This window comes from Opisthocomus hoazin, chromosome 10 (genome assembly GCF_030867145.1).
Source record: "Opisthocomus hoazin isolate bOpiHoa1 chromosome 10, bOpiHoa1.hap1, whole genome shotgun sequence".
In the NCBI taxonomy this organism is placed as follows: Eukaryota; Metazoa; Chordata; class Aves; order Opisthocomiformes; family Opisthocomidae; genus Opisthocomus; species Opisthocomus hoazin.
The window spans coordinates 12,267,608-12,286,404 of record NC_134423.1 but is presented as its reverse complement, the minus strand read 5'-3'; the positions used below and the strand labels follow the sequence as shown (position 1 = coordinate 12,286,404).

Here is an 18,797-nt window from a genome sequence, read left to right as displayed (position 1 = left end):
TTTTTGAATCTGAATTAAGCAATGCAGTTCTGTAAATGAGATAGCGACAGACAGAAATTCTCAGCACCGTTCGCTCACGCTACCTGCTTAACGCTGAGCCACAGCAAGTGCTTCCTGAAATAGTAGGTGATGTTCTGCAGGGGAAAATTCTCCCTCGAGGCACTGCAAAGGTCTGTTCTGGATGGTCCAAACTGACCAGGCAAAGTCCTCCTCCCCATTAGCCCCTTGGGTTTGTACTCAGCTAAATCTCTGCCTCCTGAATGCCTCCCTTAAAGAACCGCTTTGGTCAGCTATTCTGACTGAGACGCGGGGAAAACGGTGACCAGTGTCTTGTGCAGACGGTGGCGATCAGTGAGATAGTTTAGGCTTTCACTTTTATATTGTTAGAAGGACAAGAAGTCTTAAGTGTCCGTAAGTTTTGGGGGGAACTGGTGTTCTGGTTTACATTCCTCTGTATTTACACAATCCGAAGAGAAACTAGAGTGTTCCTTAAGTGGTTTGAGCCTTTTGGAACGGAGAACGTGCTTCTCCGTGTTCTGAAACACTTTGAAGTGATGCTAGGACAAAACCGGATGCCAAGCAAAGCACTTGGGAACTCCTTTTTGGTGGGGAGTGTCCTGCTCGTCAGCCTCAGGTGCCAGGTGACTGAAAGTCTTCACCAGGTCTATAAGCTGATATTCCAGAGTCAGCTTGAAGTAACTTAGAAGTAGTTATCAGCAAGTCCTTCCAATGAGAAACAAACTTTCTTCCCCTTCTGTTTTTTATAAAGCAAAACATTCATTCCAGTCATGGAGACGGGAGATTTTTTTCTCTCACTTGGAAAAAGCCTGGAAGTTTCCCTTTGGAAAGATCTAAAAAATATTTTCTGAGAAAATACCCAGTACAGTTAATTTTGTAGTTCTAGTAATTAACATCCCTGGCTTTTGAGCAGCTGAAAAATGGTGGTTTAGAATGAATATTGCTTTAGCTCCAAAGAAAAATCATGTTGGAAGCTGCAGTTGTAATTAATGCGTAAATAGCATGAGGAGCTTTCTTGGTTCTGGCGCACAGGAGACTTGTTTTAAATTCAGCCAGCACGAAGACTACTTCAGCAGCTTAGATGTTTTGTTACAAGCTGAGTTGGCATTGGGCAGGGTACAAAAGAAATTAACGTGAAGTGATTGGCTGTTGTGGCTTTGCGCGAACCTCGCTGTAGCTTGTTCACCCGACAGCAGCCTGCTGCAGCAATCTCCGAAGCCCAGGTGCTCCTCCCCGCGTGTACGGGAGCGAGTGATGGAGTCTGAGGGGTTTGCCCCTCACTTCCTCTGCAGATCGAGATGTTCAGTTGTCACGTATCTCCCCAGCATCTCAGAGACCGGACGTTTGCGCCTCGAATCCTGGTCTTCTCCAGCCCTTCCTTGTATTGGTACTTCCTCTTTGCAGTAGGTGTTCTCAGCCTTCTCCCCCCTAAATTAAGCAACACGTTTTTCAAATGATTAATGAACCACTGTACTCAGGCAGCAGCGGTGGCTCAACCCTGAAGAGATGTCCGGGTGGATGGCAGGAGGTGGAACCGGCAGACCTGCAGATGCTCCAGTTTGGGACTTTGTGCAGCCTGCCCGAACAACCTTTATTTTCACCCGCTGCCGCCATTTCTTTGCATCACCTTCTGCATTTGCACCTCGCTTTGCCTGGAGAAGTTTGTCCCCTTGTTTCAGAGACCGTATGTATGGAAACCCACCACCAGCCGCATGGCGGTTCGACAGCCACGGAAGGAGTTTGTAATAGCGAATACGTTGGAGCCAGCTGCGTCAGCAGCAGCCGAACAGCGGGACTGCGGCTGAGCTGGGTACCGGAGAGCAGATCCCCCGGGCTCTCCGGCCGGGGCTGGACGAGCGCCCTGTGCGGGAAGGTTAACGTGGCTGGAGCCTGGCCGATCCATGGGGACACTGGATGCCAGGTAGGCTGCCTCCCGTTCAGCAGCCGAAATCGGAGAAGGGGCTGCTGTCAGCCTCGCTTATTGAGGAGGGAAGCAGAAACTGATGGCGTTTTGAGGGGTGCAGATAAGAAGTGGGCCTCCTGTCAAATAGAGCATGATTAATTACCCTCTATCCCGGCTCCCGCTTTGATAGGAGTGTCTAATGGTCTGCAGGCTTGCGGATCAGGTGGTGACATTCCCATTGGGAGGTGAGAATGCCCGCTGTGGAAGTGCTGTGTGTAGGGAGAGATTAGATCAGCCGTGGCACAGACTGGGAGGGAGAGAGCAGAGGTGATTTCCCTTCTGTATGTCTTTGCTTTTTATTTTAACATTGAGGGAGCGCTTGGGACAGACTTCAACCCAATCAACAAGTAAAACTGGTGCGAAGCAGCCGGGGTGGCTGAATAGGCCAGTGAAGCCAGCCAGGGTTTGTCCTGGGAGAGGAATTCCAGGAACTGGGACAGGGCAGGGTTCAAGGTGATCTGCTCGGATCCTACACTGCTGATTTGCTGCTGAATTGAATTTTATCTGGGAGAGCGGGGGGGGGGGGGGGGGGGGGGGGGAGAGATCATTCGTACCACATAATTACTCTGTCTCCTTTCAAAGAACCACGAAGATCTCCTCAAGATATGGTTCAAAATTAGTTTAAATCACTGTGGGCTTCCCCAATCTCCTGTTCCTTTTGGCTGCCTGATACCATTTCTCCTCTGAGCGTATTTAGAGTGGAAGTTCGAAAGAGCAGGTCTTTCCTTACCTGTACAGCTTGTGGCTTAAAAATGACCCCTCTGCGCCTATTTTTCACTCCAGAGCATGCTTTGTTGCACTTTGAATGTTGCTGTGCTGAATACATGCTTGGGATTCTCACCTCCTTTCTTTGTTACTAAAGAATGGACACTTCTGACAGTAAATTGGCTAGGAAAAAAAATGGGAGGCGATTGAAAAAGTAGCGCTTCAGGCTGGGTATAATTAACTACTCTTTGTCTCTGGCGTGTAGGACAAGTCGCAGCTTAGACTGCTCACTGGTGGGGAACTCCCTGCAGTGGGCACGGCTCAGCAAGGGGAGAGGACAGGGTGGCCCTGCACAAGGGGTCGCCGTCACGGAGGGCTCGCACAGCCAGGCAAACCCCTGCGAAATGAGAGGGGACCGATTTTCTGTGATTCGGTCAAATACAGTCTGAGGGACAGCTTTCCTTCTTTAACGTCAGTCTGTGTCTTCAGATTTAGATTGAAATCTGGCTGAGATAGGATGAAGAACTGGAAAAAAAAAACCCCATGCCGGGCAGCGTGCGTGGATGGGCGAGGAAGGCGTCGCCCGCAGCTTCGTTCCCTTTCAGGACGAGGAAAGGCTGAGGCCCGGCATGGAGCGAGCAGTTGCTGATGGCTCAGCCAGTGCCCCTTCCCCAGACAGCGTCTCGTTGCCGACAGACCTAAACAGGAGTTCAGAGATTATCTGGGGTTTACAGCTTCCTCGGTCCCTGCTTAAATAGCTCTTGAAGGACGAAAATCAAACAGTTGCTCCTTCTGCCTCTCCCGTGCCGGGGACATAGGGGGACATTCAGGCCTATCTGTATAAGCCCTTTAGGCTTCTGTTATGTCTGCCTGGAACAGAGGAGGCTTTTGAAGGGGGTGAAACGGCTTGCTGGAGGGGGTTGCTTATTTGCCTTGAAGGACAGAGATGTTTATAGCCTCAGCCAGGCTTCCTCCAGGGAAACGCTTTATTCCCAAAATCGGAGTTGTGGTTACAGCTGTCTTTCCCTTCAGAAAACCGGGAGCCCGTGGGGAGATTCCTCTTGCTCCTGCCAGAGTTTGCCCGCCCTAGAGTCTGTCTTCCTAGGTCTCTCGTGCTCATCAACTGTGCATCATCCCTTTTCCAGTGGAAACAGACTCCTTGTCCCCCCCTGTTTTGGCTGATTCCTTGCAGGAATGGCCCATAATCGTGTAGCTGGGGTTATACTAAAAGGAAAAAAGTAATTTACCAAACAAACCAGGAGAGGAGCAAGTCGTCTTCCTTGCCCTCGCCTTGAGTTGGGCAAGGCTTCCGGCTCTGTGCAAGCACAGTATGTACAGCACTCCTGAGAGCCGGCAGAATAGAGAGGCTTGAAAGTACAGTAAAACGAGTTCGCCATCAAAAGGCAACAAGTCTTACGCTGTGCCCCCGGCTGCCGACCTTTCCCTCTGGAATTCTCCTCTCTGACCTCCAGATCATTAATCCCGATGCTGCCAGATGACAGTAATCCATCATGGCCCCTGACAAGCCTTGCAGCCGCCTGTGAAAAGATCCGCTCGGCTTCAGCATCCAATCATCCCATGGTACTCGTTTTTCAGCCTTTCCTGTTTGAGTGCTGGGGGGGAGTTCCAATAAAGACTTTTATCGCCTCGCCTTTCCTCCGAGAGGGGCTGGGGGAGGAGGGGGCTGGGAAGAGCAGCCTTTCCCTGCTTCGCAGCCATTCTGCAGTCAGGTCCTAGGGAACGTGCAGAGCCCTGGCTTGCTCTGAAAAGTACAGGGAATGTACCGGGCCCGAGAACCCAAATCGCCCTCTGCTTGCTCTGGGAGATGCCACTTTGAGCGGGCCTGAGAGAAAGCGCAGGAGGAAAATGCATCTCTGTGCTTACGTGGTGGGAAGATGGAAGCAGTTTCGTGCCTGCCGTAAAATTTCTCAGCCTGCGTAAAGAAACTTCACAGGGGAAAACAAAATAGCTGTAGGTTTGAGCTTAGTTTGTAAAGGTACTAATTAAATTCCAGGGTGCTTTGGTCTGTGGGTCCTGTTTAAGAGCAAACCTCGGGAAGGGAGGGTGTCAAAGGGGGAGGAAGGTGAGGTGGGAGGTCGGGTCTGATTGCTCCTTCTACTGCAGCTAGGAGCCAGCTCTCTGGAAACAGGACTTCAGCCTGTATTTTCTGCTGGTGCAGATTATGTTTGTCCTTTTCACAGGAGCGTTTGGATAAGTATAGTTGTGTGCCTTTTCAAATGCAGAGCTGGGAGAATCTAGAGAAGAGTAAGACTGTGTTTAGGATACATGCAGTGTATTAAAAAGTAGATATTTCCTTATACTTCCCTATTAGCGGCTCGTTTGCCCAGGAGCCTTACCCGTGACCCTTCCCTTTCCCTCTCTGTCTGGTCACTGCCCAAGGAGAGCCGGACGAAAGTCCCTTCTGGGCAGGTTAATGCCATTCCCTAAATGGGATTGGGGATGCGTGGGTGGCTTTGAGCAGCACGGGGGGAGAGGCTCTCGGTCCTGCCCTGGCGGAGCGAAGGCTTTGCTGGCAGCGTGGTGCTGCTCGGGATGCACCGGCTTGCCTTGCTGCTGGGGCAGAAACGCTGAACTGATAAAGAAGGGGCATTTTGGGGTGGAAAAAAGCCACCCCTGGCTGCTCTTCGAGCCCTGAGAGAGAACTGTTTCCTGGCTTTTCACGTGGAACGGGCTGGGTGTGACTCTGGTGGCCGTGGCTCATCTGATGAGTGATAACTTCAGGCTGGTAACATGATCGCTCCCAGCCCGCCGTGCGTCTGAAATGACGCCGTTGGTGCGCTCTTCATCCTTGCAATAACACGCCGAGACAAAATGGTGGCTCAGGAAGAACCGAAGCAAGCGAGGCTTGCATTGACCCAGGCTGGCCTTTCGGGAGGGCCCGGCGGCCGGCTGGGTGCGATGGAGCTGCAGCGCGTTTCAGCAGTTTGGAGACGTCTCTATCTCTTCTCCCTGAGAGAACTGTCGTCTCCGAAACGCAGGAAGAGGATCTGATGCAGCTGGTGAAATTACTGCTTTGTGGACTCTGCTGTTGTGGCTAGGGAAGGGGTTGTTTAGACAAGGCGAGGAGAAGAGGATATGATAGATATAAAATGACGGAGCACGCAGACCAAGCCCGATCAGGTTGCTCTTTATCTTTCCTTACAGTTTAAGAGTTAGTAACATGGTGAAATTGAAGGCAGCCCTTTTAAAGCTGAAAAAGTTCACTTGTTCTATCTGACATCTCATTAACCTGTGGGAATTGGTACCGTGAGCTAATGCATAGCAGGCTTCAAAAAGAAAAGAGAGGGGGAGGGAAAAAAATTTACACTTACATGTATAATGAGGACATCTGCGGAGCTGAGCTGAACTCCTTTTCACTAAACTGAGTAAAACCCATTTACAAGGGCCATAAACTGCTCTGCTTCGGGGCACTGACCGCATCGCTGGCTGATGAGCGGTGGCAGAAGTCTCCCCTGCGGGCTGGGTATTCCATAAATGTCCATGACGGCGCTTTGGCAGCCTTTCCTGCAAAGGCTGGTGCTGGCCGTTGTGGGAGGCAGGATACTGACCTCAGATGGACGGCTCTTTGATCCAGGACAGTATTTCCTATGCAAAATAAAAGGTTTGCTACATCAGCATTTTCCTCCCCCCCTCTCTTCTTCCCCTTGCCTAAATCTCATTAGTTTGACCTTTTCAAACCCTGCACGCTTTATCACTTTAAGGTGCTGCTAAAAGGGCACTGTCAGGTTAAAAAATCAGATTTTTCTTGCCTCTGTTAACCCATGAGACGTCAGAACTGAACAGGAAGGATAGAGCTGTTTTCCAAGGGGGGGAGGAGCTAGAGCAGGACCTTGCTTTGGGCTCCAAAAAGTGCTCGGATGCCTGGTGCTTCTCACCGCGGCCGTGAGGATGCCTGGCTCTCGAGCAGTAGAGGAGAGCACATCCTGGGGAGGGAGGGAGCCGATTCCCAGCGTACCAGCAGCTCGAGTTCCCTGGATGCTCCACTCCTTCCTGAGCACAAGCGATACAGATTTTTATCCAAGGTTGCCCTGGGAGCTCATACAAAATGACTCCTCCGTGCTGCTCCCTTGCCCCTAGGACTGAACAGTCCCTACTTTCCCCTCTTCCTATTTTAGAAGTTGCTCTTAGCTGCAGGTTATTATTTGTCTGATAATTGCTTTTGCTTACAGGAAAGGATTTTTCACGAAGAGGACATGCCATATAGCCACGCTTCTCTAGCTCATTTACTCGCCCATCGAGAGGCCTCAAGTCAGGCTACAAATCGAGTTGCCTGAGCTTCCTATTAGAAAGGAGATCGATAGCCCCAACCTGCTGGTTTTCTTGGCCTCCTTTTCTCTCTGATGCCGTGTTTCCTTCCCCACCGTTTCCCTGCAGGAACTCCCATCAATCGGATCCCCATCATGGCAAAGCAGATCCTGGATCTCTACATGCTCTACAAGCTGGTGACCGAGAAAGGAGGGCTGGTGGAAATCATCAACAAGAAGATCTGGCGAGAGATCACCAAAGGCCTTAATCTGCCCACCTCCATCACCAGTGCCGCCTTCACACTTCGAACCCAGTGAGTCTGGGAGGTGTAACAGCGTGGACGTGAACACCGAGCGGGGACTGGGGGAGAAAAACGGCAAAGTCGAATTCTACTTTGTGGCGAGGAGGAGCCGATAAAATGCTTCATTTATCCCCCTCACCCAAAGCTTGCAGTTTTTCCATTCTATTCCTCCTTCTCTCATTTTTCTGAGCAGTGATTCTTCCTGAACTCATTCCCCTTCCACCCCTTCGATCCCAGCGCTAATATGCCATTGCCTTGTTCGCTGTCCCGTGCCTTTCTTGCCTCTTCAGAGCTTAAACTCCTCGGGGCAAGGAGGGTCTTGCTCTGGTTCTGAAGAGCACCTGGCACAGCGGGGAGGGAGGCAGGCCTCCTGGTTTGTAGCGTCAAGTATGAACTTGACCGTTTCATCTCAGTGTTACCGCTACTAAGTTGTGGGAGCTTGTGTTTAGCACCTGCTTACGGCGAGGATCACTTTTCTGACCTGCAATACCTCACTCTGACTAGACAAGCAAAAAAAAAAAAAAGGGGGGGGGTAGAAAAAACTAGAATAAGCAGAGAAGACAGAACAGTAAAAGTAAACCTACTGTAAACATTAAGCAACAGGGCCAAGCTGTGCTTCAGCGATGCGGGCACGGGAGGAAGGAACTGCTCAGTGCTTACCAAACCAAGCACAGCAGTGGTTGTGATACACAAAGACTCCAGATCACCTCGGTCTGAAAGTCTTCCCGAGTGCCACGCTTGTTGCTGCAGCCTGTAATTTCATGTTCTGTTGAGAAACTTGCTTGAGTTTCCCTGTGCTCGCCTCTCTCCTAGGTATATGAAGTACCTTTATGCCTACGAATGTGAGAAGAAATCCCTCAGTTCTCCTGCTGAGCTCCAGGCTGCAATCGATGGCAACAGGCGGGAGGGCAGGCGGCCCAGCTACAGCTCCTCTCTGTTCAGCTACTCACCCACCGCCACAGGCCCTCCTTCCCTCCTGTCTCCCCCAAAGATCCGCTTCCCCATCATCGGCGTCGCGCCAGGCAGCGGGACCAGCAACCCTCGGGTGTCTCCAGCAGCAGCAGTCAGGAAAGGTCAGCTGCTTTTACCCACAGAAGAGAGGGTGGCTGGGTTCAGAAGTGCAGGCACTGAAACACAAATTATTTTCCTTTTTGTCCACCCAGGCTCGTTGGGATTTGAGAGTAGCAGGACTGGGGTGGCTTAAGGCTTGCAGAACATTCTGCCTGCTGTTTAAAGCTTTGCGTGCTCACTTTAGGAAGGGCCATGGGAGGGACTAAGCGACTCTCTCCTTTTCCAGGTGACGGTGTGCCCTTGACTGTGTCTATGCCAAATCGTATTGCCGTGCCAGTGACCTTGGCTAGTCAGCAGGCAACGGTGGCAGCGAGAACAGCCACCCTGGAGCAGCTGAGGGAGCGGCTGGAGTCAGGAGAGCCTCCGGAGAAGAAGGTCTCACGGATGACGGAGGAGGAGCAGCGGCTTGTGCAGCAGGCCCTTCAGCGCAACCTGGTCAGCATGGCGCGGCAGATCCCCATGAAGATCAAAATCAATGGCAAGGGTAAGCACCGCAGACAAAAGGCCTTTGCAGGCTGCAGCAGGGAGGGAACGGCTCCCAATCTAGGGTGTCAAACACCTCTTTGCACAGAGGATTGATTCTCTCTCTGGGTGCCAGGCAGAAGTCACTGTCAAGAACCTGTTAAAACGGAGCACAATAACTGCGGAGCTAAACCGTAGCAATATTTTGTTAGTTTTAGTCTGTTCCTGTTGATAAATAACCCAGCAGCATCTAAATCCAGCCTGCATTCAGAAGCACATAGAATCATTGAATGAATCACAGAATCATAGAATGCTTTGGGTTGGAAGGGGCCTTTAGAGGTCATCTAGCCCAACCCCCCTGCAGTGAGCAGGGATATCTTCAACTAGATCAGGTTGCTCAGAGCCCTGTCCAACCTGGCCTTGAAACCACCTTGAAGCACCCTAGCTCTGTCCAGAAAGCTCTGCATCTAAGCTGCTTAAGCCCACCCTGACCCATATGACGAGACCCTTACCCTGAGCTTACAACCTCCTGCGTTGGTCACTGTGAGTTTGCTGCAGGCCTTGGGCTGGCGTGTCTCCACGGAGCTCGCGCTGGGCGGAATCGCCACTTTCGGCTGATGCCAGCTCGGTCGTCCTTGCAGCAGTGCTCTGTCGCACGCTGTGTACGCTCCTTCCTTCACGGGAAGCCGGCGGGTTGGCTGGAAGCGCTTTGGGCCGCATACCTGCCCCCCTCGCATTGAATACCTGGTGTACGCTTCCGATCCCATCCCTGCCAGGAAGGTGACTTTGGGAGGGGGAGCCTACCGCGTGCCAGATGCTCAGCTTTCCCCTGCCCTCGTCTGAGCCTCTGCGCTGCGGGGAAGGATTTTCTGTCCTTTGAGCTGATCACGGAGGTAACAGCTTTTCGGCATGGGTAGCAGACTGCAGGAGAGAGATGCACCCCCCAAGTTTTTAGGAATCCTTTGTCGGGTGTGATGAGGAGGCCCTACGCATCCCGGGGCTTTTAGCAGGTCAGGTGTTTCCTCCCAACATCTGCCGCAACCCTGGGCACAGCCTCCAGGCAGAGAACTCCTGGCCAGGCTGGGTTAGAAGGTCGCCTCTGAGCAGTGTCCGTGGCCTGGGAAGTGCACTCCTGCAAGGCTGTGTGACAGGGGAGTCGCGCTGCGCAGGGATCCGCACTGTTATACAGGGGCTTCAAAAGCTGATGGAGTGCCATGGCCCCCTTACGTGTCCTGGGGGCTGCGCTTCCCCGGACAGCAAAGCCTCGGAAAATTTCAGTCCCAACAGCTGCTTCGTCCGGAGCTTTTGATCTGTTAAAATTGAAGGTCTCAGACCCGCTATTAATTGTACATTCGGACATAGGCACAAGGCCAGGCAAGTTTGGCACGGCGTAGAAGAAATGGAAGGGTTGTTCTTCAGGGCTGTGCTAGCGATGCTGGTAAAGATGCTGAAGAAGAGAAGGCTGAGAGGGGACCTTAGAAATGCTTACAAATATCTGCAGGGTGGGTGTCAGGAGGATGGGGCCAGACTCTTTTCAGTGGTGCCCAGCGACAGGACAAGGGGCAACAGGCACCAACTGAAGCAGAGGAAGTTCTGTCTGAAGATGAGGAAGAACTTCTTCACTGTGAGGGTGATGGAGCCCTGGCCCAGGCTGCCCAGGGAGGTTGTGGAGTCTCCTTCTCTGGAGATATTCAAGCCCCGCCTGGATGCAGTCCTGTGCAGCCCGCTCTGGGTGACCCTGCTTCGGCAGGGGGTTGGACTGGGTGACCCACAGAGGGCCCTTCCAACCCCGAACAGTCTGTGATTCTGTGAAATGCTTTACTGAGACGCTTTTGCCGGAAGTATGTACGGCGAAGGGTCAAAGCGGGTTCCTCTTTGAAGTTTTGCAGCAGGGTGGAATGGGATTGGGACTTCACGTCATGCATGGTTCCTGACAGCTACGCATCCGCCTACGTTTCACATTCACATAAATACAAAGCAAAAGTGAAAATAGTGAGTCAGAGGGAATGAAAATTTGATCGAGTAGTGTTCATTCCCTCTCATTGTACTTTTTTTTTTGTCTCTCCACCCTGACCTTCCTAAATCAAAATGCTAGGAACAACTTCAGTCCCTACAAACAGTAACGGGCTGAGGACTGAGCCCTAAGGATTCGGTGAAACTGTTCCCACCTTTTTTAGCTGACTGCGGGCAAGTCCGTCCTGTCTTCCCTGCCCTCATTGTCCCAACTGCAAAATCAAAATAATATTGTGTTTTGTAAAGTGGTGTGAGAGGCACTTCTGAAAAGCACCGCGTGAGCTCGTCCCAGCTTGATAGCAGCGTTTGGGTTAAATGTTAACGGCGTCCTTAGCATTCTTTCCAGGGACGGTGTACTTGCTGTCCTGGCAGACTGGAAAGGAGCTAAAGACCTGCATTTTACACGCGAGTCAGGGCCTGAGCAGGCTGTCTGCGTAATCGCTCTCTGTTTTAATAGCCCGATGCCCCAAAACCAGCAGCGGCTGGGCTGGTAGCCGTGATACGGCTGGGCAAACTGTGAGCGTGCGTTCACGAGCGCAGAGAAGCAATCCCGCAAGCCCAGCTCACGGTTACGGGTTGCTTAGGTTGGAGGCTCAGAAGTGACCGGGAGAGTTTGACGTTGAGCTTCGCTTCAAGATCAGCGCAAATTGAACCCCTGCTCTGCACTGGCACTTTCAGAGCTGCCCACCGCAGCTGTCCTCCAGGCTGAGGACACAGAAAAAGCAGATTTCCCAGGTGCTGTAGGGGCAGCCGAGCAGAGCAAGAGCGTTCCTGGGCTGGAGTCCTCGGCGCCTCGAGCTGCTGCACGCTGAGCTGCACTGGGAGCCGGGCAAGGGGCTGGGCCAGGAGCTGGCTCCTCGAGGAGCTGCCACCCTTCAACCAAGGGCAGAGGGCTGTGCATGGGCTCCCACTCTGCTGCGAACACAGCCGCAACCCAGGCAACGCGAATGTGGTCTTGTCTCCTGTGCTGGCAGCATTTTCTGTGGAGGGGATGTTAACCTGGCCCTCCGGCGTGCGAGTCGGAGTGATGCGCGGATGCCAGCAGGCTCCCAGCCGATCCTCAGCTCACGCCGAATCACTCGGACACCTTTGTAGACTTGTCACAGGACTGGCAGCAGGCATCGTGTGGGGATTTCCTCGCCAGAGGGGAGGCAAGCGGAGGGCTGCGTGCACCTTTGGTCATCACTGGGTAGTGCGGGGAACGGGATAGTTACTCTCTAACTCTGCGTCTCTTCTTTTCTGAAAGAAGATAAACCAGACTCGGCGGCAGCGGCGGCGGCGGCGCTGAATTTGTCACCTAACGGCATCGGGAGTATTAACATGTCGGTGGAGATTAACGGCACAATTTATGCTGGTGAGAAGGCCCCACTGGCGGGGCTGGGCGGGGAGCCGGGCTGGCGGGGCAGGGCGAGGAGGGGCAGCTGTGCTCCCTGGGCTGCTGTTTGCCAACGCATGACGCACACAACCTGTCTGGCGTTGAAAGCTCACCAGGAGACGATTTCTGTTCTCTTTTCTCCTGGTCCTAGGCAGTCAGGGTGAATGCCCTTTCCTTTGCTGGCGGTGATCGTTGGTGTTTTTAAAATCCAGGGGAAGGGGCTTCTGTAGAAGCGTTAAGAGGAAGGAGCGTTATCCCTCGTCTCCCGCTGACGAGTGGCTTTGCTCAGCTGTTCCTCACATGTCTTCGGGAAGCACGGATTGTTGTCCCCCGTGCTCTGCTCGAGCCGTTTCATGTCTGCAGGCCGCACGCGTGCGTCCCTGGACAAAGCCCGAGCGGGAGGCCTGGCGCTGCGGTGCAGTGGAAGCTGCTTCTCTCCTCCCAAGGGGTTGAAGCCGGTTGGGATCTTTCCGTGCTCCATGAGCAACACATCCCTGTGACAGAGGCCACCAGAACCAAGGCCCTGGGGATCCCTTCTTACGCCCTGGTTGTCACTGACCCTCTGATCTGTCTCCAGGCCTCCTTGTCTTGCACTGAGCCTCTTTCTGTTAGGAATGAGGTCTTTGGGGTTGGATAGACTGCTCTTGGCTCCGTACCCCATCCCCATAGTCCCAGTAACCCTTCTCTTTGCCTCCCTGTGCCTGGTAGGAGTGCTCTTTGCCCAGAAGCCAGTTGTCCATCTCATCACGGGCTCCAGCACCCAGAGTTCCTGCAGCAGCAGCAGCAGCTCCCACTGCTCTCCCAGCCCTACCTCATCGCGGGGAACCCCCGGCGCAGAGCCCTCCACCAGCTGGTCTCTCTGATGGACGGCCCAGCCTGCTGTCTCTCACACTGGCCTCCGGCACCTCGGCCTCTCTGCTCTCAGCAGCGAGCGAGCCGGGAAGGAGCCGCACAGATTACCTCATCTCAAGGAACCTGCTTTTGTGGTTGGCCAACGGCAAGATGATGATGCTGATGCTGAAACCTTTCCATGCCAGCGAGTTTTTCTTCATCGTCTGTTTGTCCAGCCTTTTTCTTTGTTCTCCCCTTTTTTCCTCCCTTTTGCTGTTTGTTTTCTTCCTCCTCCTCCTCCTCCTCCTCCTCCCAGGGTTTGCTGTGTTCCTGTTGCGGGGTGGGACATGGAGGAGAGGGGGAACGCCTGGCGTTTTTTCAATCAGGGATCGTCTCTAGGTTGAGCGATGGCTGAGACGTCACCAAGGCAGGTGGAATGAGCCGGGGCAGGGAAAAGGCGTTTTCCTCCAACCCGTAGCCGCAAGGACTCCTCCCACACAACAGCTCCGTGTGTTGACAATCCTAAGAGCCGGTGGGGTGCCTTGCCCCTGTCCTCCCGTGGCTTGTGCTGCAGAAGGCCGTGTGGCTGCAGAGCCGGCGAGCTTCCTCTCTTTTCCTCAGGCTCCGTCATGGTCCAGTGTTGGTATGGCCTCCCCTGGAACACACGCTCCTGGCTTGAGCATCCATTCCCCTTTCCAAGGGCTTGGCGAGAGGGGAAGGACTTCCTCGCTGCTACGTTTGACCCACAGACACATTAAAAACCTCTCGATCAGCTGCTTCCTTCTCCTGGCTGGTGCTGGCCTCTGCCCTACCGTTGCCTTCTTCAGGCTTTCAGCCAAGTTTTAAATGCCCTTGACCTCGTCTCTCTCCCCTCGAAGAACTCGTCCCGCTGACATTCATTCTGACGGCCTCAACGTGCTGTGGCTTGGTGTTTTGCTCCTCTGCCCCCTTGACGCAAAAGGGCTGTCACTTAGGTCGATCGAGGCTTCCTGGAGTGGCTTCCTTCTCGTGAGGTGGCTTTCAGCAGCCCCTGGAAGCGCTCCGCATCGGTGCGCTGAGAAAATGGGAGGTGACAGTTGAAGTCTGCTTCAGTAGGGCCACGGGGCGGGTGTAGGTAGCGCGGTTAACGTTACAGATGCCTCCTTGTAGTCTCTGAACAAGCCTACAGATGCCCAGGCCTCTTCAAATTGTACATGAGAGAAGGAAAGCGGCGCGCTCCCAGCTGGGTACGGCCTTTCCCTGTGCTGGGTGGAAGCAGAGGAGAGGAGACCGAAGCCCTTCTCGCCCTTTCCCCTCAAGCCTCCGGGTGAAGGCAGGCGAAGGCCGGCTGCGGCTCTCCCATGTCTGGAGCCGAGTGGCTGTGCGACTCGGCGCTGCTCAGGCAGCCGCTCCCACGCGTGCTTTCCCCGGGTGGAGATCGGCTCCCAGCACCACCCATCCTGCCCTGGTGACGTCCTTCCCGTCCATCCTCCGGGCCCCGGTCAGGTTTTTTTGAGCAGATGAAATACCTCAGATATGTTCGTGTTGTCGGGGGTTTGTTTTGTTTGTTTGTTTGTTTCGGGTTGGTTTTTTTTAACCTCTTCAGGAAGTATTGGCATATCTTATCGCTTGGTTTTTTTATATGTGGTTTTGCTGACATTGTGTTTGTTTGTTTGTTTTTTTAATTGTTTTTAATTGTATCACCAAAGACAGAAAGAAAAGCTGAGTGAAGGAGCAGTGGCTTTGCCATCCTTCAGGCTCGCAGGAGACAAGCCGAACGGCGTTGTCCCAGGACATGTGCGTGATGCGGGAGGACAGGCAGAGGCAAGGCAAGAGGGCAAGAGCGACGGCTGACTTCTGAGACCTGCCCTTCGCGTTGGGCGCGAGGGTGTCTCCAGAGTCCCTGGGATTTTCCCAAGCTGCAGGGTCTGCGCTTACCTTTAGCAAAGCTGCTGGGCGACGACAGCGGCGCTCGCGCCCCGGGGCGGCCCAGCCTCCTGCGGCGAGGGGGGTTCTGGCACCCAAACGCACGGCCACCCGGCCACCGCCTCGGCTGCGCTGGGACGTCGTGAGCCCGGGCGCAGCTGGTCCTGTCCAACCGCCAGACTGAGCCGTCTGGGGTAGCCGTGGCCGGAGGCACCAGAAGCAGCTGTTGCTCTGGGTTTTTTCCCCCTGTGCCCATGCAACAGCTGCCTGAGCCAGAGGTTGAAGTGAAAACCACATTACAACTCCAGAGGTTCAGCACGATCCCTCTGCTCCCAGGGTGCCCAGCTCCCCGCAGCTTGTTGTTTTATACTACTGAACAGAGCGCGGCTTTAAAAACCACGGGCCGGGCAGCGGCACTGGAAAAGCCCCGCCGGCAGCCGGGGCCTTAACAACGTACTCAGCAAACGCAGTGGATAATCCTTTAAACTCTCCGATGCCAGGTTCTCCTGCTGAGTCCCCCGGCGTTGCTGTTCTGTCCCCGAGAGCCGAGTGCTCGTGCTGAGGCTGGTGTGAACCACGGGCAGGGCCTCTCCGTGCTTGCTGCGCGTTAGTTTATACGCTACGGCTGGAGTGACGCCGCGACCCGGCGTCCTGAGGACTCGGCGGGAGGAGGAGAGAAAGCGGCTGGGAGCGCACATGTCCTGGGAGCGATGCCGCTCTGCTATGTCCCGCCGCCGGGCTATTTTCGCTGGAGTAACACGGGGGGGAACCGAGCTGCTCTTGGGCTGCAGGGCCTTGGCCGGGCAGATCCCGCAGGCCTCCTTCACGGCATTTCATCCTTGCAGGCACGGAGAGGGTTTTCCAGACTCGGGGGCTCATTCAGATTGGGGGGGTTTTCCCTTTTTTGTTTTCCTTTGGTTGGTTGGTTGGGTGTTTTTTTTTTTATTTGGGGGTGGGTTTGGGGGCTGTTTCCTACAAGTGGGACTGGGGGAACTTTTTGCTTTTCTTATGCTTTCTTCTCTGGTCCTGGGGAGCAGAGGTTAGTAATGGGTGGTTTCGCTTATGTATCACATGCTAACATTGTGTTTTCTTGCACAGAAAGGCACTCGAATCACTGAACTGCTAAACGGCTTTGACACTACTAGAGTATTAATGTTTATAAGCTTTACACAACTAGACTGGAAATAGACAGGGACTAACAGATTGTTTTGTATCCAATTCAGGGAAAGAATCAAGTCGGGATGCGTAACAGATACCTCAGTAAAAATAAGCTGCAACAATAAACTGGTCCTTGCTCAGTAGGCAATGAGAAGGACTGGCCGTTCAGACTGTGAAGAGTAACCCTTTCCCGAAGCCCGGCTTTGGTCCTGGCCGCTGGCTTCGCGCTGAGCTCCGGATCTCCTACTGAGCTGCCGGGCTTTGGGGACAGGGTTCTGGAAACCAGCAGCAGAGATGGGGGGGGAGGAGCTGGGAGCCGGGGAGGGCCGAGCAGGGGTGGCGGATCCCCCCTTCTCCCCAGCTCCGCTTCATTTTACTCGCTCGTGTTCAATTGTATAGTACTCAGGGGTTTTGATACTGCGGGTAGGACTGTTCCTTGCGCGAAGCGCTCCGCTTTGCCATGTGGCTAATTCTCGTTCAACTCCAGACCAGCGAAGGTTTTCGCAGTGAGCAGCCAAAAATAAAAATAAATGCCCCCAGCTTGCTTTCGTGCAGCCTCGATGCTCCTGTTTGAGGGGGAGATTTGCCAGCTGGGCTTGGTGCCCACCTGGGGAAGAAAAAGCAAACCAAACCTGCTCATCCTCTTCCAGCAGATCCCAGTTTGCGCTGGGACGGCACAGAGATCATGAGCTGGGCGAAGGGGGGGAGGCTGTGCGCCTGCTTGGCTCCCAAAGTGAATGTGAAGGTGGCATACCAAGTCCTTGTGGCCGCTGCGCGTGTGTGTGAGCGTGCTCCGGGCGCAGTCAGGTCAGAAGATGTTTTCACCAAACAGCTGCAGCAGCCTTGCTACTAGTTTTCTTACCTATTTAAAAAAAAAAAAAAAAAAAAAAAAAATTAAAATAAATAAATAAATAAAAAAGAAATGTGATAGCCTAGGCGGTGGATAAATACCTCAAAGTCTCCTTCCAACAAGTGTCTGTATATGTTGTTGTTGGGTTTTTTCTATCTTACACGTTATCTGAATGTTTATATTCCAATAAACTTCTACCTCTTCACACGGTGACCCCAAGCCTGGTCTGTGGCCGCGCCGCTTTGCTGAATCGCGAGTTCCAGATCAGCGGGCCCCCTTCTTCAGCCTGGCTGAGGTCTGTGTCCTGGCGGGTCTTTGTGCTCCCAGTTTGTACCTTTGCAGGGAGGACTGGGCCGTGAACCTCTCTGCAGGCAGACCGGTCGTTGAGCAGATGGGTTACGCTGGGTCTCCTTTCCCACTCGCAGCTCTGCGAGGGCCAGGCTGGGGCAGGGGCTGCTCTCCCAAACCCCTCCCGCGTCGCCTCCTCCTCCGCACAAAAAGGACATTTCATACTTCCAAGCCTTTTTGCTATTTATGCGGCGCCTGGCGGCGTCTCTCCACTCGTTGAACCAGTTTGGTGGTTGGAGAGGAGCTGGTTTCCAGCCCTTCTCATAACAGCGTCTCCAAGACCCTGGTGTCTGCGCTTCCTTTGGCCGAGGGTGCCGAGACGGAGCCGGGCACGTGCCTGCGAGCTTCATCCCCCCAAAACCTGCCCCAGCATCCCCACGCTGCAGAGCGGGGAAACCACCTCACGCCCTGCCTGTGCTGTGAAGCACCCTCCTGAGGGTGCTGGCTGTGCTCGCGTCCACCGCAGTCCTCCTCGCCGTGCCCCGTGTGCCGTAAACCCAGCAAGCTGCGAGTGCTCCGAGCGTCCCCGCTGCCTCTCTGCGGCTGCCCAGCTGCGACGGCTCGAGGACTGGCCTTCGGGTGCCTGAAGCAGGTACAGCGGGTGCTGGCAGACGTGGGGAGCGAACCCCCTCGGTGCGCGCTGCAGTGGGGTTTGTCCGCCCATAGCCTTAAAATGGGGGGTGGGAAGGTGCCAGGCTGGAGGGGGTCTCCACGGCTCCGGGGGTGCTCAGAGAACTGGTCTCGGGGTGAGGCCGGGTTTGTTTTGGCCTCGCCGGAGCCGGAGCGATGCCAGGCTGCCCGCAGATGCCGAGCCTCCCAGCACGGCGCTGGCCCCACTGGCTCCTCTCCCACCTTCCGGGTTCGGGATGCTCCCGGCTTGGGTCATGGGCACGGCAGGGGAGGTGGGCACCGGGGCCTTGCTCTTCACCCTTGCTCCATCACCCACGGAGAGCCACTGTGGCACAGCCCTGGCGAGATCCACCATCCTGACGGTGCCTGTCTCCCTCTCCGGCACATCTGCAGGTCTTCCTCGGCGTGGGGCCGGCTCTGCTCCGCCTCAGCACCCTCCTGGGCTCAGCAAGGTCAAGGAGGCAGCAGGCTCCAACGGCGGGGTGGTCCTCATGTCTCAGGGCCCTAAAACTCCATGATGAGATCCCGAACATCCTCCGAGGATGAGCCGGTGGGCGGCGGCGGGAGAGACTGAAGGTGCCAAGCCAGCAGCCCCCCGTCGCTGCAGTGTCCCTCCCTTCACGAGCTGCCCACGATGAATATCCGTCCACCGTAACGACTGGCAGCGTCTCTGCTCGGGGGCTTCGCTGAAGACCAGGGTGCTGCGGGTGGAAGGGTTAAATGCAGAGCTGGCACCACCCTTCTGGTGACGGCAAGCACCAAATTCACCTTCCCGACCCATTTTTGCCCATTCTTGACCCACCTGTAGCGCACGACCCCCTTCTGAACAGCTCTGGAGGGGAACGAGCCCATATGAGACGGCTTTGGCCTCGGGGAGAGGAGAAGAGGAGCCTTCCGCCCG

The 18,797-nt window shown here is 54.4% G+C and overlaps 1 protein-coding gene across 3 annotated transcripts in view; it reads left to right on the top strand.

Annotated features, from left to right (window-relative positions):
- Positions 1–15,853, top strand: part of ARID3B (AT-rich interaction domain 3B) — a 34,549-nt gene extending 18,696 nt beyond the window's left edge. Inside the window, exons 5-9 of one of the 3 annotated variants that reach the window (XM_075432238.1) lie at positions 7,082–7,265; positions 8,067–8,326; positions 8,551–8,808; positions 12,049–12,153; positions 12,883–15,853. In XM_075432238.1, coding sequence (XP_075288353.1) covers positions 7,082–7,265; positions 8,067–8,326; positions 8,551–8,808; positions 12,049–12,153; positions 12,883–13,037 — 962 coding nt within the window. In that variant the 3' untranslated portion in view covers positions 13,038–15,853. Of the gene's footprint in view, positions 1–7,081; positions 7,266–8,066; positions 8,327–8,550; positions 8,809–11,773; positions 12,154–12,882 lie in introns of those variants that run through there. The other 2 variants (XM_075432237.1, XM_075432239.1) reach the window with 2 other exon arrangements.
- Positions 15,854–18,797: the final 2,944 nt, after the last annotated feature.